We start from the raw sequence: 24321 nt of genomic DNA, 5'->3' as shown, positions 1-24321 counted from the left end.
GGTAGGATTCATGTTGGGTTACAGCAGAATGTCTTGTATGTTACCTTTCTGCTTCCCTCAAGAAGTAACCGTGATCATAACGCAGATCCTGATTGGCTTCCGTACAAAATAGCAGTACTCACTACTCACCGGAAAAGTCGTAGGAAATAAGTTGTGCTTCTAGGTATCCTCCACAAATTCCCCAGGCACACGGCAAAATATATATTATGTGCAAAATACGCCCTCTACTTCTGATAAGTTGAATACTACCTCGTATACTGGCCATTATTATGTATGTATGAAATAACTATCTATAACTAAGCAATAAATTAATAAGGTTACGCCAGGTTACGCCACCGCAGTCTTTGACATATCTCCTTACCGAGCGGCGATTTCAAGCTTACGAGAGATTAATCGAATTTCAGGATCATGGCTATGGTGGGTTGCGATGAGCTTATTGTCGCTACAGACGACCTTATGCCACATTGCGGCCCAGTCGCGATGTCGACATTTGTTAGATAGACTAGCCCCCTATATCCAAGGCAATTGAGAGATTTCCCAACCTGCATTGGTTCCCGCTGTAGCCGTATGATTGTTACACCCGCTGAGGCCTAGATCTGTGCCATCATACGCACATGGCAGCTGATATCAAGTCGATCGATTCTTCATCCTCCCCGCGAATCCTCCCTTACTACATCCTACATCACTCTATGATAAACATGCATTGTTTTCAGAGTGTGTCAGTCTCTGGGCCACCATGAGTCTAGGTTATATTTCTCTCTCAATCCCCCGCCGAGACCATTGTTAGTTTGGGCGTGTAGAGCACCTGGCTATCTTTGTTATTCCCATTATGAGACGTCTCCAAACACGTGGTGGCTTACTCGCAAACTATATCCCATTTGCCTCTGGTGTATAATAGCATGGACACAGTCAGCTTTGAGAACAAATATCTATCGAGTTTTGGCCATAATCGAATACCAGACTTGAGGTCTGCAGAACGCAAAAATTTAATTCTACAACTGTCTGGTTCAACTACGACGATTGCATTACCTATCAGGTACCTACCTAAGCTACATGTTATCCTGAGCAAAATTAGATTTATACTACCCATGACTAGGTAGTCTATATTTCACTTGCGTTAATAACCATACCATTCAAGAGCAGATCGCCACATTTCCTACGTCTACGGGCAGGCCCTTTGTCAAATGAGGCCCTGATAGCGAGTTTATCATCTTGTCATACCTTAGCCTTTCGATACCGCAAACGAGAGGACCGCAACGTTGAGAGTCGGCTTAAAAGAAACCTTATATTAACACCTCCACCCTGGCAGCGCTCAAAAGCTTTTGGTTGTACCTGATATGTCATCGAACGAAGCTGGCCTTAGCACGGGGCAGATCATAGCCATCGTCGCATCAACGGTGACGGCGGCGACGTTCCTAATCGCCGTTCTAGTAGCAGTGCGCTGCTATGTGATACGACGGCGGCAGCAGCGGCGCGACATCAAAGAGATACCGAAGCGTGAGATAGGAACATCATCAGATAGTACGGTGTCTCAGATAGAGCAAGGCAGTACCAATGAGCCTAGAAACTCAGCCGCTGATACCATCCGAAGCTCGATATGGGGAGATACAAGGGGTTCCGTCGACGTCCCTGCATCCATATTCAACAGCGATGAAGACGTCTGGGATAGTCGACAGTGGCCGCTACCACCGGGCCATTCAGAACGATACACGTTTTTTAGCGAGAGAAGTTCAATAACGATAGATGACACAGTAGAGAATGAGCAATTAGGCGGGGGAGATCACGACGGAAATATGGCCGGAAGAAGATCCAATATGGAGAGTAGATGTGATAGCATCTGGGGAATCTCCGAAGCAGGCATAGCGCATTGAGGAATGAGGGTTGTTTGTATGAGGCATGAATAATGATATGATGTCATTTGATAACTAAGATCCACGCCCTGTATGAGATATGTGGAAGACGGGTTGAGATATCAATACTGTGGCTTCCCTAGATGCATCGTGGATCAGCCCTTCATCGGCTTATTCGGATCTGATAAAGGAGAACGCCGGGGGACGGGGCTTGGATGATCAGCCGGGAATAAGCCGATTCGGAGTAGTGGATCTCAACTGGGGATAGGTATTGGTGCGCTAATAATTAAGCAGCGCTGAAAAACCTGGGGAAGGAACTGTTATCTGGGCAAAGAAGTAACTTTAGGTAACTTTAGGTAACTTTAGGTGATGTGCCAATCAATTGCCAGGTCCTTTACAGCTTTGTCGGGTCGCGACTTACTTAAACTTGATCTGACCTGGAAATAGCAAGCAGCCCCGGTCCCTGAGCTAATTCTCCATCAGCTAATTAATTCTCTATTAGGATCCGACATCGTTCGACAACTTTCCCAAACCATCTAGGTTAAAATTTACTCACACAACTTATTATTTCCTAACTTCGGACTTTAGGTAACCATCTGTCATTTGTGAAATCTTGAGTTTCTTGTTGTTGTTCTTCTTTTACCTTTCTTTCCCTTTTATCATCCTCAATCTCCGATAAAATACCTCTTTCACCATGCTTCCCGCACTCCGCATCGCCGCTCGCCAAGCTGCAACTCGTCGAGGATCGACCTCAGCTATTGCCTTCCAAGCTACGAGAGCTGGGTCCACCTGGGCCAATGTGCCTCAAGGTCCTCCAGTACGTTATTCTCATTGCCCTGTGCTCCTAACTTAATTGAAGCTATAACAAACGAATGAGAAATGCTAACGCTGGAATGAATATGTAGGATGTGAGTTTCAACGTCTTTGCTGCGGATTTATCTCGGATTCGTAAAGACCTCGTTTTTAGCAAATAGCTAACAGAAAGCTTTCCTACTACTCACCAGGCTATTCTTGGTATATACTTCTCTCTTAATATTGATAATTAAAGCTTGGAGTCATTCTGCTTACCTTGTGCAGGTATCACCGAAGCTTTCAAGGCCGACTCCTTTGAGAAGAAGATCAACCTAGGTATGTTAGGCATTCTTTGATTTCCCATTGCGCTCCCTATATCCCAATGGTCAAGGCGGACGTCAATACTCCCCGAATACTAACAGTCCTCTTCAGGTGTTGGTGCCTACCGAGATGACCAAGGCAAGCCTTATGTGCTCCCCTCCGTCCGTGCCGCCGAGGACAAGATCGTCGCGAAGCGCTTAAATAAGGAATATCTCGGCATCACCGGCCTTCCCGAGTTTACCAAGGCAGCCGCTGAGCTGGCTTATGGCAAGGGCTCATCTGCTCTTGAACGTCTGGTCATCACTCAGTCTATCTCTGGCACTGGAGCTCTGCGCATCGCCGCTGCCTTCCTGTCTCGCTTCTACCCGGGCGACAAGACCATCTACATCCCAACTCCTTCGTGGGCCAACCACAAAGCAGTATTTCACGACTCTGGTCTCAAGGTTGAGCAATACCGCTACTATGACAAGAAAACCATCGGTTTGGACTTTGAAGGAATGCTAGCGGACATCAAGGCCGCTCCCAAAGGAAGCATATTCTTATTCCACGCTTGCGCCCACAACCCGACTGGTGTCGACCCTACCACCGAGCAGTGGAAGGAGATTAGCAATGCCGTCAAGGCTCAAGGCCACTATGCCTTTTTTGATATGGCCTACCAGGGTTTCGCCAGCGGTGATACAAACAAGGATGCCTTCGCCGTACGACACTTTGTCGAACAAGGCCATGACATCTGCCTGGCGCAAAGCTTTGCTAAGAATATGGTACGTCAGCTATTTTCCTCTCCGCCTATTTGAAGCACCGTGGCTTGGCTAACGCGGATGGAACTAGGGTCTCTACGGAGAACGTGTAGGTGCCTTCTCCATCGTTGCCTCGTCACTTGAGGAGAAGAAGCGCCTCGAGTCTCAGGTCAAGATCATTATCCGACCCCTATACTCGAATCCTCCTCTCCACGGTGCACGTATCGCATCTGAGATCCTCAACGATCCGGCCCTTAACAAGCAGTGGCTAGGTGAGGTTAAGGGCATGGCCGACCGTATCATTTCAATGCGTGCCCTCCTCAAGGAAAACCTTGAGAAGCTCGGCAGTGCTCATGACTGGAGCCATATCACTTCGCAGATCGGCATGTTTGCTTACACCGGCCTCGATGCCGCCTCCATGGAGAAGCTAGCCAAGGAGCATAGCGTCTATGCCACAAAGGATGGTCGTATTAGCGTCGCTGGCATCACATCCGACAATGTCGGACGTCTAGCCGAGGCTATTTACAAGGTCAAGGGTTAAGCTGACCTCCTTTTCTACTTGAGTGAAGAAAGCTGGAAATTTTGCACACGGGGAATGTTCTGTACGATGTGAATATTTCGAGGGGAAAAGGTAAAAAAAAAGCACCATACCCGATATGATGGTACGAGATAGATAAATGACCTAAATGGATGGATTGGTTGGTAAAAGCACCTGTTCATTACGATATTCCTCTGAATGACAACGGTGTGGTATTCTTGATACATCTCTGCTATTTCCCCCCTTCCTGTCTTTTGCATCTACTTGGGTTGTCTCACCGAATGATGGACGGTAGACTGCCGATGCTTGTGATACCACCACTAGATACCTACACAAATGGAATTCATTACGATATGATATTACTGACGAAATAATAGCGCTTGAAATGTTCATTATGCCTGTGATCAACAGACTGGCCTGCTTCGGAATAACCAAGAAGAAAGTAGCGCGTTGGGGTTGGGGATTAGGTAAATGGATTATTTCAATCGATCCAAATCACCCTTGACTTCATTAAGCCGTGACTCCATCTCACGCCATACCCTAGCCATCTCGCGCATCGTCCGCTCTTTGCTGCTCGGTTCTCCATCATGCCCCCCTTTCTCGGCAGGCATCACTCCGTAGTCTTTTAGTTCTGCTTGGCGCACACGCAGGGTATCAGCAAGGCGCATCCGCGCATCACCCAAGTGTCGCTTATAATTAGTCAAGGCATGCCTCGCCTCGGGAGGGTACACGGCGCGTCGGGTGTCCCAGAGCAGGGCCTCGGCGGCAAGGGCCCAGACACGCACGGAAAGATTGGCCTCCTCGGCCCGTAGCTCGGCGGACCGCGCGGCGGGACCGTGTTTCGACTCGAGCACGCGGATGAGCTGGGCTAGGATGGCAGCGTGTCGCGCCAGATGCGTCGTTAAGTCGTACGCGGCGCGCTGGCGGGCAAGCGACAGCGCAAGCGCGGAACTGGATATGGTGGATAGTAAGGCGGTGGTTGTTGAGGCGACGGCTGGGACGGAGCGGTGGATGTAGGAGGGGTTGGTGTGGGGGTTGAGCACGCGGGCTAGGGAGTTGGCTTGGCGGAATAGGGTGTTGGATAGAGTGGCGGTTAGGATGGGGAAGAGAGAGGGGAGGTCGGAGAACGGAGGGCGGGATAGGAGGAGGGTGAGGGCCGGGGGTGATAGGGAGGTTGGGTTGGAGAGGAAAGGAGGGAGTAGAAGGAGGAGATCGAGGATTTCGGGGGGAGGGGCTTGGGATGCGGTGGAAGTTTGTGTTTGGGGTCTTGGTCTTGTTCGTCGATTTGGCTGGGATAGGTATTGTGGTTGCGGTTGCGGTTGTAGTTTAGATGAAGCGGCGCTGCTCGTGCTCGTGCTCGTGCTCGTGCTTGGTTCGGGACTGGCTGCTGCTGCTATCGCGCGGCGGAGGAGATGTTGTTTTGTGGCCTTGAGGCGGTAGGCTTTAAGTTCCTATATTAGGTAGATATGAGAACTTATGTTAGTCAATTGACTTATTATAAGTACATTTGTATTTGCTGGAAGGCGTCCGACTTGAACGTACATTGTGCACGGCATCCCGCTTCTTAGCTGCCGGGTCGTTGCTCCGTGTCGAGCCGTCGGGATTGAGAAGAGAGCCGGTGAGGGTCTTGTAGAGACGATCGAAGTTGGGGTTCTGCTTGAGGACGGCTTCGTCTAAGGGGGGAAGCATTGTGGTTTTTTGTTGGTTTTGTTAGAGGCGCAGTGCCTAATAGCAATTGGAAGGTATAGATTAGATTATTGTTGACTTGTTATATTTTTGCGATTCAAGTTCCACTAAACTACCTACATGTAGGTACCTATGTAGTAAGGTTAGAACTGAATAATACCTACATACATGCGCATGCCTCATGTACTGGGTACTTGGGCGGTGAACCCCGCGGTCGATAAGAATAAGGAAATCGCGAACGTGGAGCGCTGCCACATGACTTCAATTGCTCTATGCAGACACTCATAGAATGGATATATGCATATACCTTCTAAAGCGCTACAGTACTTATTTACATATCGGTATATAGCGCATTATGAACCAAAGAAAGTTATCTGCAAATCTTCAATTCCAAAAAGCTAAAGCTCGGGAATACTTATACCTTACAATCAATCAATCAATCCAACATCCACCACTAAATCCGGTGTCAATTCCACCGCTAAAAGGCCGACGCCAGCTTTTCTCAAATATCCATGTCGCCGTCGTAATAGCATAGCTCTCAATATAAGCGCTGCCAATCATACAGCCAACCGGCCGAAACACACCATGGCGCCAATACGACTCTCGGCGCCGTCGCCATGCCGTCTCTCCACGATTACATCCCACATATCCTCCAGCACCTCCTCCCAGCGAATACCCAGCACAACAACAACAATAGCAGCAGCAGCAGCAGCAACAGCAGCAACAACAACAACAACAGCCCTCCGCGCCTTCAGCAGCACCCCCCCAACCCCCCGGCAAAAACCCTCCCACCTAACCGTGCCCGCGGACAAAGTCCCCGCATACCCGTACGGCCGGTTCCGGACCTACAAGCAGGCCAACGAGGGCCTATTCGCCGGCTCCAAGATCCGCTTCGGCAACGTCGTCGCCCCGGACCACGGCAACAAGTCCCGCACCACCTGGCTGCCGAACCGGCACACCAAGCGCCTGTGGTCCCCGAGCCTGGGCGCCTTCGTGCGCACCCGCCTGACCACCGGCGTCCTCAAGACCGTCGACCGCCTCGGCGGCATCGACGAGTACCTCCTCGGCTCCAAGGCCCGCCGCATCAAGGACCTCGGCCCCGCCGGCTGGGCCCTCCGCTGGAAGATCATGCAGACCCCTGCTATACGCGAGCGCTTCGCCCGCGAGCGCGCCGCCCTGGGTCTGCCGCCCAAGAAGGAAGATGGCGGGGAGACGCTTCCCGGCGAGTTAGTTGCCGACGGCGTTACGTCTGAGGCTGTGCTGAGTGAGGTCGACGGTATGCTAGAGCGCGGCGACGAGTTTGTCATAGGGCCGGTAAAGGATGGCGAGGACTTGATCATCAAGGAAGACGGAGAGGCGATTGGAGAGGCTAGAGAGGCTAGAGAGGCTAGGGAGACTAGGGAGACTAGGGAGACTACTGAGGATGTTGAGAAACCCAGCGGCGACAACAAGGCACCTGGGGCATGATACGGCTTATTTTACTAGCTTCACGAATTCAAGGGTGTTCAAAAGCTCAAGTGTCGCAAGGCGCAAAGGTGGAAAAACAAGAGACAAGATACAAAAGATATGGCATTGTACCGTGTATATTAATTTGTACGAAATGCATCAAGATGCGCACACCTATATATCGCCCAATACCATGTATCATATTATTTTCACATTTTAGGGACCCTCCACGCCATCCAACGCCGAGTCTAAGAGCTTCGTAAAGGTTGTCCATTCTCGATCAACCCTAGAAAATAACCCTTACCATTTAGAAACGCAAATCCCATCCGATCTGGGGGCCTAGCTTAGGCAGCTCTTCCGCGACACTCTGTACATCCTTGTCACCCCTTCCGCTAAGACATATGACCACATCCTCGTCTTTCTTCATCGTCTTAGCCAGCTCGATAGCTCCGTAAATGCCGTGGGCCGACTCGAGTGCGGGTATAATACCTTCTAGCTGGCTCATAAGTCTGAACCCAATAAATGCTTCGGCGTCGGTAGCGGCGATGAATTTGGCCCTCTCCGAATCCTTCCAGGACGATAGTTCGGGACCAACACCCGGGTAGTCCAGACCAGCCGAGACCGAGTGTGTGTTTGAGATTTGTCCGAACTCGTTTTGCAGCACGTACGTCCTAACGCCGTGTAGGACACCCTTGGTACCTCCGGTCAACGTAGCCGAGTGACGGGTAGTGTTCACGCCGTCGCCGCCGGCTTCTACGCCTAGAAGCTTGACACTAGGATCGTTGGAAAAGGGATAGAACATGCCAACAGCGTTGCTGCCTCCACCAACGCAAGCCACAACGGCATCGGGTAATTTCCCCTTCTTTTCGAGCATTTGTGCCTTTGTCTCGGTGCCGATGACTGACTGGAAGGTTCTGACTATGGTAGGGAAGGGGTGAGGACCAATAGCTGATCCGATGATGTAGTGGGTATCCTCAAGATGGACGACCCAGTAGCGGAGCGCCTCGTTGACGGCGTCTCGTAGAGTCTTGCTGCCAGCTTCGACGGCGACAACCTTGGCACCGAGCAGCCGCATTCGGAATACGTTCAATGCTTGACGGCGGACATCTTCCTAAATTATATTGTGAGCTTTACTGCGAGTCAGATGCTGCATTCATGTAAAAGATAACTTACGGCACCCATAAAGACTGTGCATTCCATGCCAAACTTGGCGCAGACTGTGGCAGTTGCAACACCGTGCTGTCCAGCACCAGTCTCAGCAATAATCTTCGTTTTCCCTAGCCGTCTCGCCAGCAGAAGCTGCCCTAAAGCGTTGTTGATCTTATGAGATCCGGTGTGGTTTAGATCTTCCCGCTTTAGCCAGATGTTAGCACCTCCGGCGTGTTCCGTAAGCCGCTCGGCCAAGTGTAGCTGGCCGGGCCTGCCCATCCAAGGGTAGTAGGATCTGTATTCCTCCCAGAACTTAGGGTCGTCCTTGATGGCATTGAAGCCCTCCTCCAACTCAGATAAGCAGTCCATGAGCGACTCTGGCACGTATTGGCCGCCAAACTCGCCAAACCGCTCAGGGATCTTGCCATGAAGCGCAGCAAGTTGAGCTACTAGCGCGGCATCGTCATGCTCTGTAATTACGCCGTTGACCGTTACATCCTCGCCGCTGGGCTCTTTGGCCGCACTGATAGCCTCGATTACGCCGACTTCTCGGGTTGTCTCCTGAGAGTCTCGTCCACTTACATAGGCACAGTACTCCTCAACAACTTTAGCACCGTTGCCCTTCTCAGCCTTCTGCAAGGTCGTGATGATCTGTGAGCCTATAACGACACCATCGGCAATAGAAGCGACAGATTGGAAATGCTCCCGTGTCGACACGCCAAATCCGACAGCGGCAGGCTTGTCGCCACTATACTTCTTAACTCGCTGGAGCAAGTCGGGCAAGTTGGCATTGAGGGTACCCAGAGCACCTGTCACACCCATGCGGGATACGACATATATAAAAGAATCGGCCAGGGCACAGAGGATTCGCATACGAGTGTCAGACGTCGCGGGCGCAATCAGGGGCACATAGGATAAGCCTCCCCTGCTGCATAGTTTTCGAAAGGATACGGCTTCCTCGGGAGGGAGGTCACAGACGATGAAGCCATTGACGCCGGCCTCTTGACAATCTCGTAGTAAAGCGTCCTCGCCGTAGCTGAGTAAGGGATTGTAGTAGCCCATCAACAAAACTGGGGCAGTCAATCCCTTAGACCTGGCCTCGCGAATCATGCCGAGAGTGGACTTAATAGTGACACCATTGTCGAGAGCGACAGTGTTCGCGGTCTGAATCGTCGGGCCGTCGGCGATAGGGTCTGTGAAGGGTACACCAAGCTCGATCACATCTGTATTTTGTTAGTTACTGGCGTCTGCGCTCATCTTAGATCTGTCTATTTGCCACAACATACCGGCGCCACCTCTTTGCATTCCTACCAAGACATCAGGAGTGTCCTCAGGTTTGGGATAACCGGCAGTGACATATGTCACCAAGGCAGCCTATGCGTAGTTGTTAGTTAGTTGTTAGTTAAGTGGGAAATATAATCATATATGTATGCATAGCGTATACATAGCGCAAGAAAAAAAAAAAGAAGAAAAAGTCAAGTAATAAATTGGATCATACCCTCTTCTCTGCCTTGCAGCGCTTGAATGTCTGTTTGAGAGCCTCCATGTTGCGCAAGCCGAGTCAATTGGGTTAAGAGAAGCGAGAGACAGAGATAACTCGTAGGGACAAAGTTGGAGATTGACTCTTTATAAGAGAGAGTTGAGGTTGGAAGGTCTGAAGGTCTGAGTCAAAACGAAAGATGTTCTTGACTGGAGTTCTTGACCGGAGTTCTTGAGGGTCGGTACCTCAAAATGGATAGATATGTGTATTTCCGTTATGCCATATACAGATATTTTCCTAAAGCGATAATCGGAGGGGTGAATCATTTTTCTATCTTAACCCCGCCATCCCACTACGTTATGTATCCAAGTACCTAACCTAGCATATTGCAGGTGATGTACAATACAGCACCCTTGTGTGTACTTCCAATTATCCCTGTTTGCCGCTTCCCGAAGAGGTGGGCCGGCCCCTAGTAAAGGTAAAAAAATGCAAGGGACCAACCAGATTGATTGAGTCATAACGCCACTCTATGAAGTACGTAGTATTTATGTACATAAGGTATTTAGTTATTTATCCAAAACGAATCATTTTTCATTACTTCGTACAACTGCCTACAATCTCTAAATACCCAGACTTGATAGACTTGATAGAACCAAATTGCTCTATGACTACAGTACCTAACTATCATATCTATTACGCAGCCTTACAAAAGGTAACCTCCAACCCATAATAATAATAATACAATTGGCTAGATAATAAAAAAGGGAAAGACGGGTATACCCATCCACACAGATAAGTTGAAGGCTTAACGAAAAGAAATAGGAAAAAAAGAAACAAAAAACATACAACACCAGGGATTCGCTGGTCGTCACCGACCCAACTACTAATCCGGCAGTAACTGGTTTATCGAGGGGAGAGCGGACGGGATCCCGAGCTTTCCAGATCTTATGGTCGTATGTGGTTGTTGAAGTAGTTTTGTTGTAATATATACCTAGGTCATGGTGGCCGACCAGCCGGCATACAGGCAAACGTGTACCTTGAATAAGGAGTTAGATTTTTCGGCTTTTTAATAGGTCTACTACTTAACTCGGTCGAGCACAAACCGGATGTTGGATATAAAGCTAGTTTGCGAACACAAAGCCCCATCAACACCAATGGGGTTCATGGCCTAATGGTAAGGCGTTAGATTTCGGTTCCATCCTTGGATTCTCCGCCCTCTAAAGATTGCAGGTTCGATCCCTGCTGAGCTCGTGTGTATCTTTTTTGCCTTACTTACACTTATAGTGCTATTACTATCATACCTTAAAAAAAACCTTTTTTTATGGGCTGCTCCCGAGTCAGGATACTGACCTTTTACTAGGTAGTGATATACATAATAAAATATCTATCGGATAGATCTGTAGTGTGTGAGGCGATAAGCCAATCAGATGCAATCTCTCAAGAGAAAACGGAAGTCAAAAACACTTTCGATACCAAAGTAAATCCGCGCTAATATCAACCTCTCATCATATATACATACATGCATACATACATGCATACATACATGCATATATGCGTAACCTAGGTAGTCCCGTCTTCCTTCGTCCCTTTATCCATCATACAAATCGGAAATCATCATACAAGTCTGAACCATTCCATTCCCAATTGCCACATTTCCAGGAACAAGACCCTCGATTCAAGACAATCGTCTCGTAGAAATAAATCGAAATAGAAAAGAAAAAGAAAATAATGCCAAATACCCTCACGATGGCGTCCCGCCTCATCTACCTTACCCGACTCGCACGTCCATACATGCGCGCTCATCCACAACCATCCTTCCTCCAAGCACCCTCTCTCCTCTCCCTACGACACCAACGCCACGCCTCCAACAACTCCAACTCCAACCCCAACCCCAACCCCAACCTCAACCCCTTCCAATTCACACCATCCCCGCCGCGCCTACCACCCGACCAACAAGCCGAATTCGAACGACTCCAGCGCACAGCCAACACGCAAGAAGGCTTCAACCCGACCTCATCCCCGGACTTCAGCTCACCCATCGCTTCCGATCCCTCTACCACAGCAGCAGTAGCAGCAGCAGCAGCAGCAGCGCCAGCCGTCGAAGACGACCTCCCATCGGTCCCGCTGCGAAAAGGCGCCCCGCCCGAATTCGAAGGCGACGTCAACCCCAAGACGGGTGAGGTCGGCGGCCCCAAGAACGAGCCCCTGCGCTGGGGACCCGCGGGCGATTATAGCTTCAACGGGCGGGTTACGGATTTCTAGATGACTAGGTACCTACCTAACATACCTACCTAACATACCTACCTACCTTAGGCACCTACCTAATATACGACTGATCAAGGTCATGCGTCCTGACGTGGGTATTGGGTCACGTCAATTGAGGTCTGCGGGAGATACATACCTGACCCAGTCGAGTTACCGAGGTAGAACCCGTTACGAAGTCAGGCCGAGACGACCGTTCTCTGTCCGTTTGGTTATTGTGTAAAAAGACGGAGGAGGATGGTACCCTAGCCCTCGGCGAAAATAATCAACATCGTTATACGCGTTTACGTGTCTATCGCTTTGATCATGGTTACCTGCCACCTGCCTATAGGCACATAACCCGAATAACCTAATATATATCTCCACAAGGTACAAGTTGTCAGGGTGCCAGGGTCGTCTTAAGCTGAACGATTGCTCGATCAACAACAAGTTACGGAACCACCAAGCTATTAAACATAAGAGGTGGAAATAGCCATATCACTTGCGCAATATTGAAGTATCATCGGGTGGTTGTATTTTGTATTATCATACACTTTTCTTGCTCAAAACTCCGCGCTATGCTATATAGGGGAAGAGAAGCAACAACAGCCAGATAGGTAGATAGCTATCTTGGAAAATCGTCAAGGGTACGGAGTGTAGAAGAAAAGCAACGCTGTGCCGTATCCCTCTACTATGCATACCCCCCCAACTATAGCTTTTAAACATACCCGTTTTGTGACCGCCAATACAAGTCCTGCTACCTTCTAACCACTTTGTATTGATGTGATTCCAGCTCGACACTACGTAGAAGCACCTATAGGCTCACTCACTCCATGTTTTCCGGCTTCTTCTCTAGCATCAGCAGTCGTAATGGCATCTATCGTCTTTGCACCTTGGTCGTCCGTCAAACGGGGTTTCTCCCGAGCCCCGCCGTCCAGGTCGGGATTCATGTCTGCGTTAGACTTCTCTTGGCTTGATATTCTCATATCACCATTCAATGCAGCTGTAGGGCGATTCTCTTTATTGCCCTCTCTGTTGCCGTCGGCTGCCTTCCCGGCGCCCTTCTCCTTCCCGGCGCTAGAATCCCTTGATACGGCCACCTTACCGAAAATCTCCTTTTCCCCTATATCTACCACTTGGCTCCGGTTGACCTCACTCATGGCTTTTCTAATTCGTTCCCTGCGCGCCTTGCCGCGAAGCCTGCTTTGTGGCGCCGCACCGTCCACCCAGCGCACGCTTATGATCATAAAGCTAATCCCATCGTGGATTGACTTACGTCCGTTATAAGTCCCGCCGAATTCGCGGCTCTGGATACCGAAGCGCGTCGAGCTACTATATTTCTCGAGCGCGGGGAGCACGAGAAGCGTCACATGCAAATCTCGGTCAGCAGGGACTCGGACGGGACCCGAGACTGGTGGCGAAGTCAATACCTCGAGTTGTTGCTCAGCAGGTGCCGCACGTTGCTTCTTCGAAGTCGTAGGCTTGTACAGGTCCAGCAAGTCGATATCCACATCATCATTCCACTCGCCTCGAATCCAACCCGCATGAATACATGCAGCAACAACATCCGAGTCGTCTGTATAAATGTCCGTGCCCCAAACAGCTCGGCGAGAAGTAATCTCCTCGCGCGCGGACGGGCTTAAGTGTACACGAGGAATCTTAACCGTCAGGGTAGAATTTTCGTTCCCCTTAATCACGTCCATAGGCAAGGGGCGCGGGTTAGATGAGTAACCAAATTTGGCATGAGACGACTCTAGCTTCGTGGGCTTTAAAGTCACCTGATACACAATGTCGCCTAGGTGCTTCCGCGGCCGATCCGCAACGCTATCGAGCACCGCTTGAGACGAGATCTTATGTCTCGGTTTTGGGATAATAGTCGAGCCAGGTGCCGCCGTCTTCGAAGACGGGGCCGGCACTGCTCTCGGAGGTTGGTGGTGATGAGTAAAAGCAGCGAAATCTTTGTGTGTGGGAGAAGGTATAGGCGTGTTAGTTTTAAGACCTTTGAGCTGTCCATTTGCCGCTTGAAGGGGCGAAGGGGCTCTTTCCGTACCATGATGGTGATGATGATGATGACTAAAGAATATCACAATGAATATCGGTTGAAGCGCATGAATATGAGAGTTTGTGACTTACCGGTGATGGTGGTGGTGAGCGTGGGTTTTGGGACGTTTGGCTGGGCCAACTGGCGTGGCTCGACCGTTGCTATCATCATCACCCTTGCTATCATCATCTTTGGCTTTCCTCCGCTTTCCTCTCCGCTTTGTGGGGCCGTCGGCAAGTGCTTCTTGGCCAGGATGCTCTTCATCACGTCGCGGCGGGCCCGCATTTGAGAACTGGGGTTGCATGCCAGGTGGCACTGGGCTAGAGACACCGATACCGCGAACACCGCTTCCTATGCCGGAGAACATACGGCCGAATTCACTCTTGATCCCAGGCTCGCCGGCGGGACCCTGCAACTGAGGTTGCGCTCCTTGAACAGCTTGCGGCAGCGGGGAGACTCGTCCCTTGCGGTTGATTTCCTGGATGCCAAGGAAAGCCCTCTGATGGCCGGTTGGAGCCGGACCATCGTCTTGGGGACGCGGTCGACCCACTTCGAACACAACCGAGCCTGGCCCGCCGTTATACGCGACTGAAGGTGGAGGGGGAATCTCCTCGGTCGGTCTACCTCGATGAGCTGCTGGCGGCGGCGGTTGCTGCTGAGGATGGGCCTGGATAAAACGGTGCCTATCAGGCGACTCGAAAGGATGCGCAGGTTGTGGACCTGGTTGGCTTACGGGTACCACGTGAGGAGGCGGACCGGTTGCTGGGAAGCGTTCGTGAGGAGGTTGTGCAAAAGCAGGATGCGCCCCATATGGCGGTGCGGTAGTCGAAGGGAACTCGTTTGGTCGCGGGCCGGAATACGGCTGGCCATACGACTCTCTCGGCGGCGGTTGATCATACCCAGGCCGCTGCCAGGCTGCCGCATCTCGGGGGTCTGGTCTTCCATAAGGCGGCTGTCGTGAAAGCACCTGAGGACCAAGTTCTGCAGGGTGTTGACCATGCGGGCGACTCGGGTCGGATGTAGTCCTTTCTCTCCTAGCTCTCTCGCGCATTTCCATCTCCCTTTCCCTTTCCCTATCTCTTTCCCTTTCTCGCTCTCTCTCCATTTCCCGCTCTCTATTAGCTACGAAGGCGCGCTGCTCTTCGTAATGTATTCTTTCCCTCTCCCTTCGCTCTCTCTCCTGGAATTCTGCTTCTCGATCCGCAGCAAATCGACGCTGCTCTTCGTACGGCATGACTCGAGGTTGTCTTTCCGGCTCGTACCCCCCCGGGCCAGGAGGTCGCGTCTCTTCTCGTCTACCGTACACGGGTTCTCCAGGTGGTGGGCCCCTCCCCACGTCTCCAGGTCTCGGGGGTATACCATGGTAAGACCTTGGCTGACTATTCGGTCTAGGAGGTAAATTAGCAGCAGAGATCCGACCCGGTTGCTCCCTTCTCTCGTCGGCGGGCGGCATCGGCGGGCCACGTGGCGGATATGCTTGAGGGGTGTTGTATCGGGATAACTCAGGAGTTCCGTATATGCCCTGTTGCGGCGACCCAATTACAGCACCCCTATGATCTCTCGGGTCAAAAGGTCTACCTTGGTCCGGTGTTTGGGGCCTCCTATTATAAGAAGCGTATTCATTTGCAGGCTGCATCCTAGGTGACGCATGGACAGGCGCGGCATACGCAGGACCCGAAACAGCAGAAGTAGTAACAGGAGGCTGAAAGGAAGCTGGATGGCCGGGAGTTGGCTCGCGAGAGGCTGGCGGAGGACCTCCAAGTATTGACGATATCGACATGCTCCCTCCTGTGCTTCCCGTTCGCGGTATTGAATTGAGCGCGGGAAGTTCTCTAGCGGAAGGGAAAGCGCCCGGAGGACCGAGACTCACCGGCGGAGCCCTCGGCGCAGGTGGGCCGTTGTAATGACCCATTTGATGCGGATGAGGAACTGGAGGCGGCTGTTGATTTTGATGCTGAGGAGATGAGGGAGGAGGCATATTCCGTGTCAAAGAAGCATTAATAGATGATGAGCTCTGGTGTCGCGAATGAGTGGGCGCGGGATGCGGCGCGGGTTCTGACGCATAGGTAGGTGGTCTTTGTTGCGAGTAGAAGGGACTTGTGTCTGACGAATGTCGCTGGTGTTCGCCGTACGCGGTAGGACCTGCAGATACGGTATTCGAGGGATGAAATGGTGAAGCTGTTGTTACTGTAGAAGCCGGATTCGAGGCGGGTGGAAAAGGTGATCGGCCGTAGACTGGCGGTGATGCTGCATTACGAGTAAAAGGGTGTTGTGGTGGCGGCTGTCTCGAATCCATGGCCTTCCCACGACTTTCCTTTACCCACCTAGTGCTTAGGTAGGTATGGGGATGATGTAGTAGGATAGGCACGTCTGGGTAGGGTGAGCTAAGAGACCAGCAATAGCACCGGCTCCAAATACACCTCGGGTATTCTCCGTCGCGAAAGGGGGGGAAGGTAAGGCGGCGAATTTCTAGGTTTCTCTTCTTTATTTCTCCTCACTGCTGCCACCGATGTGTATCTTCAACCTCAACGCGCGCCTCTGTCATAAGGATGCACAAAACAGATCCAAGAGAGGAACAAGGTAAAAAGAGAATGATGACGTCGACGCGAAATAGTGTACTATGTTTTTCTTCTTCTCTCGGCAAGGGAGTAGTAGTAAGGTTGAGACAGACGGGTAAATCGAAGTAGCGCAGGAGCCAAAAAAAAAAAAAAAAAAAAAAAAAAACCAGAGATTCTCACTTGACCTTGACAGCCCAAGGAAGCACAGTCTCACAAACCCATACAATAGGTACACAGGCGCGCAGTATGTACACAGGTTTGTGGTGCTTCTTTTTTCCACGCTAGACCTTCCTTGAACTGCTTGGTTCAGTTAAACCCCCCTTGGACCTTGGTTGGTTGAGCTGGGGGCTGTATGGCAGCCCAGCTTTCATCAACAAGGGTTCGGATTGTTTAGATTTGCTTTAGAGCTTTGCACGAAAAGGTGTGAATGGGGGCGGGAGCTTATGAGTTGTGCGCCCAGGACAAGTGTGAGTGCCCCACTTACATGCATCTACCCTTGTACACCTTTATATATCCTGGTCGAATCCACAACGCCCACTTGCCAAGTACGCGGCTATCCGCACACCAAAAGTATCGGCCCCCTCTTGTACCTTACGGGTGGTCACTGTGTCAAGGGAACACGGAGTACAGAACACGCAGATGGCTCGCAAGTTGTTGTTGTTGTTGTTGTTTAAATCAAATCTAGGGGTTTCGTCGGCTGAGCGAACTGTTTTATGATTAACGGACTGAAGTGTTATCCTAAGTAATGGCGACAACCTAGCTAATGGTCAGGTGATTTAAAAATAGGAATCTATGTATGTAGGTTACTTGAGGAGCCGTTAAATTGACTTGAATTCTCGGTTGACCGCAATTGTGCACGTAACTTTGTACCTAGGCTAATGGAGACGGGGACAAGGAACCTGAGTCAATTGCCTACCCGAAACGGTTAGTGTCGTAGATGGCGCATCTAAAGCAGGGTCGCGCCAAAGAAAATAATAAAGTGGGGAAAACAACGTATATGATGACGATGATCCGAGGGACAAGATGAACATAAGACGTACGTGGATATGTACATAAGAGTTTGACGAGCCGTTTGCTTGAGTCTTAAGGCAATCTCTGATAGATAATCAATCAACCATCCGGTAGTTTTTTTTTTTTTTTTTCCTTTTCTGCCTCGTTGCAAATATCTATGCAAACAGATAGTGCGGGAACTAATAGTAAGCTTCCAGCAAGCTCAATAGAATCGGTAAAGGCCGGCAAATGTCGCTGATGACAATCATTGATGAGTTGGTTGCCAGTCTCGTTAACTCGGAATACCTACATAGGCATGTATTCAAGTATTGATGTGGGGGATGAAAGTTGTGTATGAAGTTCCGCGGTAAGAATAGCGGCGCTTATCAAAGATGTTGAAATATCCCGAGCAGTTCCAGGAACTCGGGCGAATCAGTGAGGTGGTGGTGGTAGTACCGTCGGAGTGTTAGTCGGTACTATAATGAGAGGAGAGATATCAGGGGAAATATTGGATACAGTCAGCGAAACCAAGCTCTTCTCACTACATAGCAGAATGGACGTCTGCTCTATAATGACCAAATGCGTATATTGTACTAATATGTATCAGGTATGCGTCTGTATATATATAATATGTTTTTGCGGGTGGATGTACGACGCTGCGGTAGAGTCACTCCCGCGCTCTGTCTCGCTGGAGATTACTGTCAGTGGACGATGGGGCATCCGACCTTGCATCATGCATTATTGCCGTCATGCAAGTCGCAGAAGTATCATCAATAACCCATCAACGGCCCATAGTCGTCTTATTCATGGGCGGCGCGGCGGAATGGGAGTCTACCAGCTGCAAACCATGTAAGCTTACGCACAGGGCGCCACGAGGAAACAAAACAAAACAAAAACAGGTATATATAGGTATCTGATGAGAACATTCGGAAACCTGGACAAATTCTCTACTCTGGAGCTGGCTGAACTGAACAATATAGATAGATGAATATTGGAGGTTGTCGGGAAAAGAAAGATTAGGTAGATTCGCCTAATGCGGCATCGTATCGATCGATTGGACAGGAACAAGCGACAGGAACAGGTAGGAGCAGGCCCCAGGACAGTTGCCAGCTATGTAGATGAGATGGTGCTTAGGTACATCCATGCATTAACTTAACTGGATCATGCATGTAACTACCTAGGTACCTAGGTACACATGCATACATTTGATACATGTACTGCATGTAGAAACCTTACATAAGTTGTAAAAGGACCTACACAGACGTCAAAGCATTCAAGTACCTGATTTTTTAGATGTAAGGACACATGCATGTATAATACCTAATATATACCTAGGTAGGTATTGTACGATATTTATGCCTCTATTTAAATTCATCCGTTTCATCCCCTCTTTCTATCATGGGTATTTCTCCAACAGGCGAGGAAAAAAAGACAAAAAAAGACAAAATAAGAAAAAATAGGAAAAAAGAAAAAAGAAAAAGGTCATTACCTCCGCACTTTTTACTTTACCATCGGCAACCCATTTGCGGGACTTGATGCGTGCAGGGATCAGATAAATAGTTTGCAGCTAACCCCTGTTACTAACCCCCTGTTGTTTTAGTCTTTGCCAGCGCATCCAGATCATAGAAATATGGGCTTCTTGTTGCCTTAACATTGCACCGAAGCTCTATACATGCTCGGTACTCCAACGCCCACCTATCTTATATAAACTCTATAAGTATTGTTCGCGTATTTGCAATTGCAACACCAGCACGATGCGATGCGATTGCGGCGTGTGCCTAATCTATATTTTATAAATTTACAAAGTCTTCAAGTGATCCAGATTCATGCCGACAAGAATGGTCTCTTGCATTCCCTTATTCCCCATCAACCCTTCACCTCTATCTTGACCGACTTTCCTCCAAGACAACTGTTATTCTAGTCCCTGTCAATCAAAAACCGTTCCCCTCTGCAGAATGCGGTCATCAGACCTCATAAATCTGCACAATTCATGCGGTGCCACGCTTAGCAGGCGTCGGTGTATCGTAACTGTATTCATAACTGGATATACGCGAGAAACCTTTAGCTGCTAGCAAATACAATGCTGTCTTTTTGTCTACTCCGACTTAACCAACCCGCGTTTATTCTAGCAGCACGTTGTTTATTTGTCTTAGAAACCAAGGTAGTAAGTCTCCATAGCGTTGGGCCGGACCAGGCAGAAAGGCACAGCTGCATGGCGATGTAACAGTAAACTCGTGCCAAATTACTGCATCCGGCGTTTAGCAGCCCTACACCGAAGTCCAGACGAATGATATGCATCAAATATTCTCGGTGTCGAGACCCTTCTTTGAGATGCCTGCCTGCTTACAGCAAACAAAGGAAGTTGTTTCGAAGTGAAGTTCGCAACGAGTTCACTTAACAATGTTGCTAGTATACATAGTATAAAAGGGGGTATCGTCGATAGCTTCACCTATTATGTTCTGAAAAGCATAGATTTATAATATCTTTAGTTTGCTCACTAGATTAGTTGTTTATAACAGGTATGTGTAATACAGGCATAATACTATGGTTAGGTACTTACCTAGGTAATCAGTCCACTTCAAATTCTTCATTATATTATTATATTAATATTCCTTCGAGCAAAAGAAAGGCAGCCATATCCCAGTCAGAAAGCTCACTGTAGACAAGAATAACATCATTATAACGGCGACGAGAGTTTTTATTAAATATCAAAAAAGCAACAAATAAACGAGCGACTCCGATCTATATTATTCCCCAGGCATGGTCAAAGAGTGCCACCAACGCCTAGCCCTTCTATCCTTCCTTAAATTTCATCCCAGCAAAGGTAATTCATATCCTCGTAGACGTAGACGAATATCTGGCCAGCAGCAGATCCTTACATGACCGAGCAAGCACCTGAGCTAGTTCCTTCGGGTGTGTGGAGGCCGCTGTCAGTGTCGCTGAAGTCAAAGAGACCCTTGCTATGGGTTGCGGGCTTCTGAGCAATTCTGGTATTCTTCATGTTGGCCATAATTGATATTGAGTTGTTTTGATATATTTATATCTCGAAGTATTGGTATTGAATTAATGTATATTGTAGTTTGGCTTTTTGGTTGTTTGGTTGTTTGGTTGTTTGGTTATTATCTTGGATGATTAACGAAAATACCTGGGCATCTCGTCAGATTTTATACTCAAAAGTCTAGATAAGCTTCTGGTTATCCCTGCCACGTTATTCTTTCACACATTCTTGCGAGCCTACAAATCTTTGAACGTGGTGGCGAGACTGGTCGTTTGACCTGATTTCTTCATGCCCCTTTTGTTAACTTCGTAATGGCACACACGCTAGCTTTGCGTCCAAGCCTATAAATAAGTTCTGCAAATTATTATTAACTTTTGGTCATACTTGAGTATTCTTTTATTCTTTGTATAAAAAATAAGATATCGTTTACTCGAACCCTTTCATTAATGTATTTCTCTTTGTGCAGGCTGCTAGAGCAAACGGAGGCACTGTCTACGGAAGTAATATCTTAGTCACGGGAATTTAGGAGAAACAAGCCCTACCCCTTGTGCTAAGGTAGTTTCTCTCTTCGTCGTGATGCTCGAATCATGCATCAGTCCATGTATGAGCTCCATCGGTACTGACTTCGACCTTGAAGACAGGACCACTGTCGCCGTTCGATAGAGCATAACCGTAGCACTCGACCTTTCTGTCATTATCTCTCTCCACCGTATCTCCTATCCGTAGACTTGAGATGACGGGATTCACCGTAATTTCCTGCACGGTTGGCTTGACGCTCTAGTTATCTGCTGACTCGCTGTCCGTAGCTTGCGGAGGGAACGCCTTGTAATCACGTTGCACGTAGTAATTATAGCTTTTCTCTTTCTGCACTATGACCCTGTCTAGCCACTTTACTTCTTGCGCATCTGCGAGCGCCATAGCAATGATCTGTACCGGGTAGCCGTGCTAGACGCTTAGTGACTTCCCATTCCGTTCGAGAGCTCCTTATCTAAGGCTAAGGCTTTGATTTAGTGGTAGCTTTCTACGTGCCTCGGCAATTATAAAACTGCGGACAAATTACTTGGATATAAATATCATTTTAAGAGCTGTAGTTTGTTATACGCCTAGGGAATGTGGCAATACGACATGTCAGATGCCGAATACTCGTTGAATTAGGGGTAGCCCCCTTTTTCATTCTAGTACATCGCATGAGCTTTTTCAGAAATCGCAGATGATGATTATAGATAGTTAACATCAAGTATGGCTAGTTATTATCACTACTGTAGTATTTTGGGCCACGTAGCGGGATCAGGGAGCTATATAATAGCGTTTGTTGATCTTATCATAGTAGTGATATCACATTATCTATATTGTTCTGATAGACCTTGCCACTGTCTTAAGCAGCCTCCTTAGCCAGGTAGATAGAAAATAGTAGCTCCTCGAAATCATCACCCATCCATCTAATCAAGCTGACGTTATATTTATCGAGTCATCACCCTCTTTAGTTGTAAATTCCAAGGCTGGAAGCTATACTGTATTTTATATACGGCCATCTCGTATAAGTTACCATCATTCACTCCAGCATTAGAAATGAGACTGTTATTAAGATATAGATAGCAGCATTTAGTAGTAACGACAAAGTAAAGTCCGCGATGTTGCCAACACCTATTTCATATATCATGATCATAATTTCCAACCCATGATTTTGGCGTTGGTGTGTTCTTTTTGTTTGCTGGTCTTGCTAATAGCTTGTAGGTAATATAATAAATCAAAGTCGCATGCTTGTACATAGATCCTTGGTATAATCGCCCCTAGGCCATCGAAACTAGCGATTTAATATTAGTCTTCCTAGAAAAGAAAGCAAATGTTGTATTCTGTGCTCTAACGAACCGTCTCTAATCGGCATGAGGTCACCTTCGGGTTTCCTATTGTTTCTTGGGACAGTGACAATCCTCACAGAGGACCTTGACTTTGATCATACGAAACGATCCTGGCTTGCCGCAAGTCTCGCAGGTAAAGGTAGTTAAAAGATATCGTAATCCATGATACGTTGTGATCTTCAAGATAGTGAACATGAAGTTGCGGTAATGTGGCACGGCACGTTGAATAATACCCTTCGCGGTCTCTTTGATGTACTCGATATCTTGTAAGAGGTTCACGAACGTTTTGGCAGCCTTGTTCACCCGTTCAAGTCGTAAGAGAGAACGGAGGCTACAGTTGTTGAAGACTACCATAATGATCTCATTAGGCAAATCAGCTAGACGACCCAATCCTGTCACGTCCATTTCAGCCAAAGGCTCGGACTCGGACCCAGTCGTGATGATTTGAAGAGGGCGGGCTGCTGCCGCTCGCTGCCGTCCAGCCTCGGCGGCTAGCCTACGACGACGGGCCTCTAGTTCCCGAGGTTGTCGATGCATATTGACCGGTCGATCGTTGAACGAATGTGGCCTATCGGGCAAAGTTTGTGCGATATTCTAGATCTGAGACTATGGTCTGTATCCGAAATGAATGATAGGTATTTATATGCATAGTAGAACCTTGCAGCCATGATCTTTCAGATGTTTCTGATTGGTCGCGCTGCAAACGCCCATTAGAAAAGGTATGGTTGCCTACAGACAGAAGGTTGGCTTGGCTCTGTATTCTGGTATCACGCAGTTTATCAAATAATATATAGCTATTTCTGTGTGAACCTTAGAGGAAGATATACATTTCTACCTGAAAAATTTCGATCTCTGTAGATCACTCTGTCAAGTCTGAAATTATTCTTGAAAAGGGGGTCTAGTCAGAGCTGGGCGTTAGGATAAATATGTAACCTAGACTCTTCCATGTATGGTTAGATATTACATTTCGTAAACTTATATTCGGGTTATTGAAATTCTGCCCGACAAAGAACTTCAAGCCAACTTATGTTAGGTTAGGTTAAGTAGCTATGTATATTCGAAGCTTTCAAAGCCTTTTGAAGGGGCAGAGAAAAAGTCTTGATTTATAAGACTAAAACCGACTAACAAGAGGTTTAGATGTCTACCTACCTAGGTACCTAGTTAGCTAACATGTTAAAGTAAGATACCTGGTACCTAAGCCTGTTTGGTTTTTTTTGTTAGGTTCAAAAAAGCTCAACATACATATATGGGATTAAAATATATCAACTTTCAAACAACTTTGTCAATACCCAATCAACTTGTACTTAGGTATTTATGAGGTATTTTGAGTGTGATGGAGGTACCTCTTCCCGTGGCTGGAGGCTGGTGGAGCTTGTATACATGGTAGCCACACGTGGGTCTTCAATAAGGTTCCTATTCGTCACCGGATTCTTTAGCGCATTAATGAACTAGACACTATGAACCCTCACCAGCTTATTACATATACACTATACGCATACCTATACACTTAACCTAGAGTACCTACATGTAGTGTATATCTATGTACTAGCATTATCTACTGCAACCGGCTTGCAATTATAAAGTGGGAAGAAAGTCATACTTCTTTACATTAGGTTAGACGCCGTTGTGGACCAT

The 24321-nt window shown here is 48.4% G+C and overlaps 8 protein-coding genes and 1 non-coding gene across 9 annotated transcripts; 5 read left to right on the top strand and 4 right to left on the bottom strand.

Annotated features, from left to right (window-relative positions):
* Positions 1–1213: 1213 nt before the first annotated feature.
* On the top strand, positions 1214–2292 carry F4813DRAFT_289342 (uncharacterized protein). Its single transcript, XM_049240601.1, has one exon. It carries the CDS (start codon positions 1338–1340, stop codon positions 1869–1871), a length of 534 nt encoding a protein of 177 aa, XP_049094816.1. The 5' UTR covers positions 1214–1337; the 3' UTR covers positions 1872–2292.
* Positions 2293–2544: 252 nt separating this feature from the next.
* F4813DRAFT_394300 (aspartate aminotransferase) lies at positions 2545–4241 on the top strand (the record flags this gene model as incomplete). Its single annotated transcript, XM_049247542.1, has 5 exons — positions 2545–2667; positions 2756–2798; positions 2928–2978; positions 3075–3724; positions 3792–4241. 5 exons carry the CDS (start codon positions 2545–2547, stop codon positions 4239–4241), a joined length of 1317 nt encoding a protein of 438 aa, XP_049094815.1.
* A 365-nt stretch (positions 4242–4606) lies between these two features.
* On the bottom strand, positions 4607–6132 carry F4813DRAFT_289388 (uncharacterized protein). Its single transcript, XM_049240602.1, has 2 exons — positions 5781–6132; positions 4607–5689 (listed from the first exon to the last, which is right to left on the bottom strand). Exons 1-2 carry the CDS (start codon positions 5925–5927, stop codon positions 4715–4717), a joined length of 1122 nt encoding a protein of 373 aa, XP_049094814.1. The 5' UTR covers positions 5928–6132; the 3' UTR covers positions 4607–4714.
* A 195-nt stretch (positions 6133–6327) lies between these two features.
* On the top strand, positions 6328–7507 carry F4813DRAFT_376708 (uncharacterized protein). Its single transcript, XM_049245155.1, has one exon. It carries the CDS (start codon positions 6510–6512, stop codon positions 7389–7391), a length of 882 nt encoding a protein of 293 aa, XP_049094813.1. The 5' UTR covers positions 6328–6509; the 3' UTR covers positions 7392–7507.
* F4813DRAFT_376707 (tryptophan synthetase) lies at positions 7508–10284 on the bottom strand. The gene is made up of 4 exons (XM_049245154.1): positions 10018–10284; positions 9806–9893; positions 8544–9742; positions 7508–8481 (listed from the first exon to the last, which is right to left on the bottom strand). The coding sequence occupies exons 1-4, from the start codon at positions 10063–10065 to the stop codon at positions 7678–7680; spliced, it is 2139 nt and encodes a 712-aa protein (XP_049094812.1). The 5' UTR covers positions 10066–10284; the 3' UTR covers positions 7508–7677.
* Positions 10285–11156: 872 nt separating this feature from the next.
* Positions 11157–11250, top strand: F4813DRAFT_t142. Its single transcript has one exon. It is a non-coding gene; the product is annotated as a tRNA-Arg (tRNA).
* Positions 11251–11745: 495 nt separating this feature from the next.
* On the top strand, positions 11746–12261 carry F4813DRAFT_394296 (DUF1674-domain-containing protein; the record flags this gene model as incomplete). Its single annotated transcript, XM_049247540.1, has 1 exon — positions 11746–12261. The coding sequence occupies one exon, from the start codon at positions 11746–11748 to the stop codon at positions 12259–12261; it is 516 nt and encodes a 171-aa protein (XP_049094811.1).
* A 389-nt stretch (positions 12262–12650) lies between these two features.
* Positions 12651–16848, bottom strand: F4813DRAFT_289269 (Rxt3-domain-containing protein). Its single transcript, XM_049240600.1, has 2 exons — positions 14374–16848; positions 12651–14313 (listed from the first exon to the last, which is right to left on the bottom strand). Exons 1-2 carry the CDS (start codon positions 16575–16577, stop codon positions 13041–13043), a joined length of 3477 nt encoding a protein of 1158 aa, XP_049094810.1. The 5' UTR covers positions 16578–16848; the 3' UTR covers positions 12651–13040.
* Positions 16849–22129: 5281 nt separating this feature from the next.
* F4813DRAFT_289241 (uncharacterized protein) lies at positions 22130–23660 on the bottom strand. The gene has a single exon (XM_049240599.1). It carries the CDS (start codon positions 23221–23223, stop codon positions 22732–22734), a length of 492 nt encoding a protein of 163 aa, XP_049094809.1. The 5' UTR covers positions 23224–23660; the 3' UTR covers positions 22130–22731.
* Positions 23661–24321: the final 661 nt, after the last annotated feature.

This window comes from Daldinia decipiens (genome assembly GCF_022478715.1).
Source record: "Daldinia decipiens strain CBS 113046 unplaced genomic scaffold F4813scaffold_58, whole genome shotgun sequence".
Classification (NCBI taxonomy): Eukaryota; Fungi; Ascomycota; class Sordariomycetes; order Xylariales; family Hypoxylaceae; genus Daldinia; species Daldinia decipiens.
Note: the sequence above shows the minus strand (reverse complement) of the source record. Positions and strands in the feature narration are given on the sequence as shown.

Coding starts and splice junctions, on each gene's coding strand:
- F4813DRAFT_289342 (XM_049240601.1), top strand. CDS start 1,338: ATGTCATCGAACGAAGCTGGCCTTAGCACGGGGCAGATCATAGCCATC.
- F4813DRAFT_289388 (XM_049240602.1), bottom strand. CDS start 5,927: ATGCTTCCCCCCTTAGACGAAGCCGTCCTCAAGCAGAACCCCAACTTC. Junction 5,690..5,780: donor AGCGGGATGCCGTGCACAAT/GTACGTTCAAGT, acceptor TACCTAATATAG/GAACTTAAAGCCTACCGCCT.
- F4813DRAFT_376708 (XM_049245155.1), top strand. CDS start 6,510: ATGGCGCCAATACGACTCTCGGCGCCGTCGCCATGCCGTCTCTCCACG.
- F4813DRAFT_376707 (XM_049245154.1), bottom strand. CDS start 10,065: ATGGAGGCTCTCAAACAGACATTCAAGCGCTGCAAGGCAGAGAAGAGG. Junction 9,743..9,805: donor AATGCAAAGAGGTGGCGCCG/GTATGTTGTGGC, acceptor AACAAAATACAG/ATGTGATCGAGCTTGGTGTA. Junction 8,482..8,543: donor GCACAGTCTTTATGGGTGCC/GTAAGTTATCTT, acceptor AATATAATTTAG/GAAGATGTCCGCCGTCAAGC.
- F4813DRAFT_289269 (XM_049240600.1), bottom strand. CDS start 16,577: ATGGATTCGAGACAGCCGCCACCACAACACCCTTTTACTCGTAATGCA. Junction 14,314..14,373: donor GCTCACCACCACCATCACCG/GTAAGTCACAAA, acceptor GATATTCTTTAG/TCATCATCATCATCACCATC.
- F4813DRAFT_289241 (XM_049240599.1), bottom strand. CDS start 23,223: ATGCATCGACAACCTCGGGAACTAGAGGCCCGTCGTCGTAGGCTAGCC.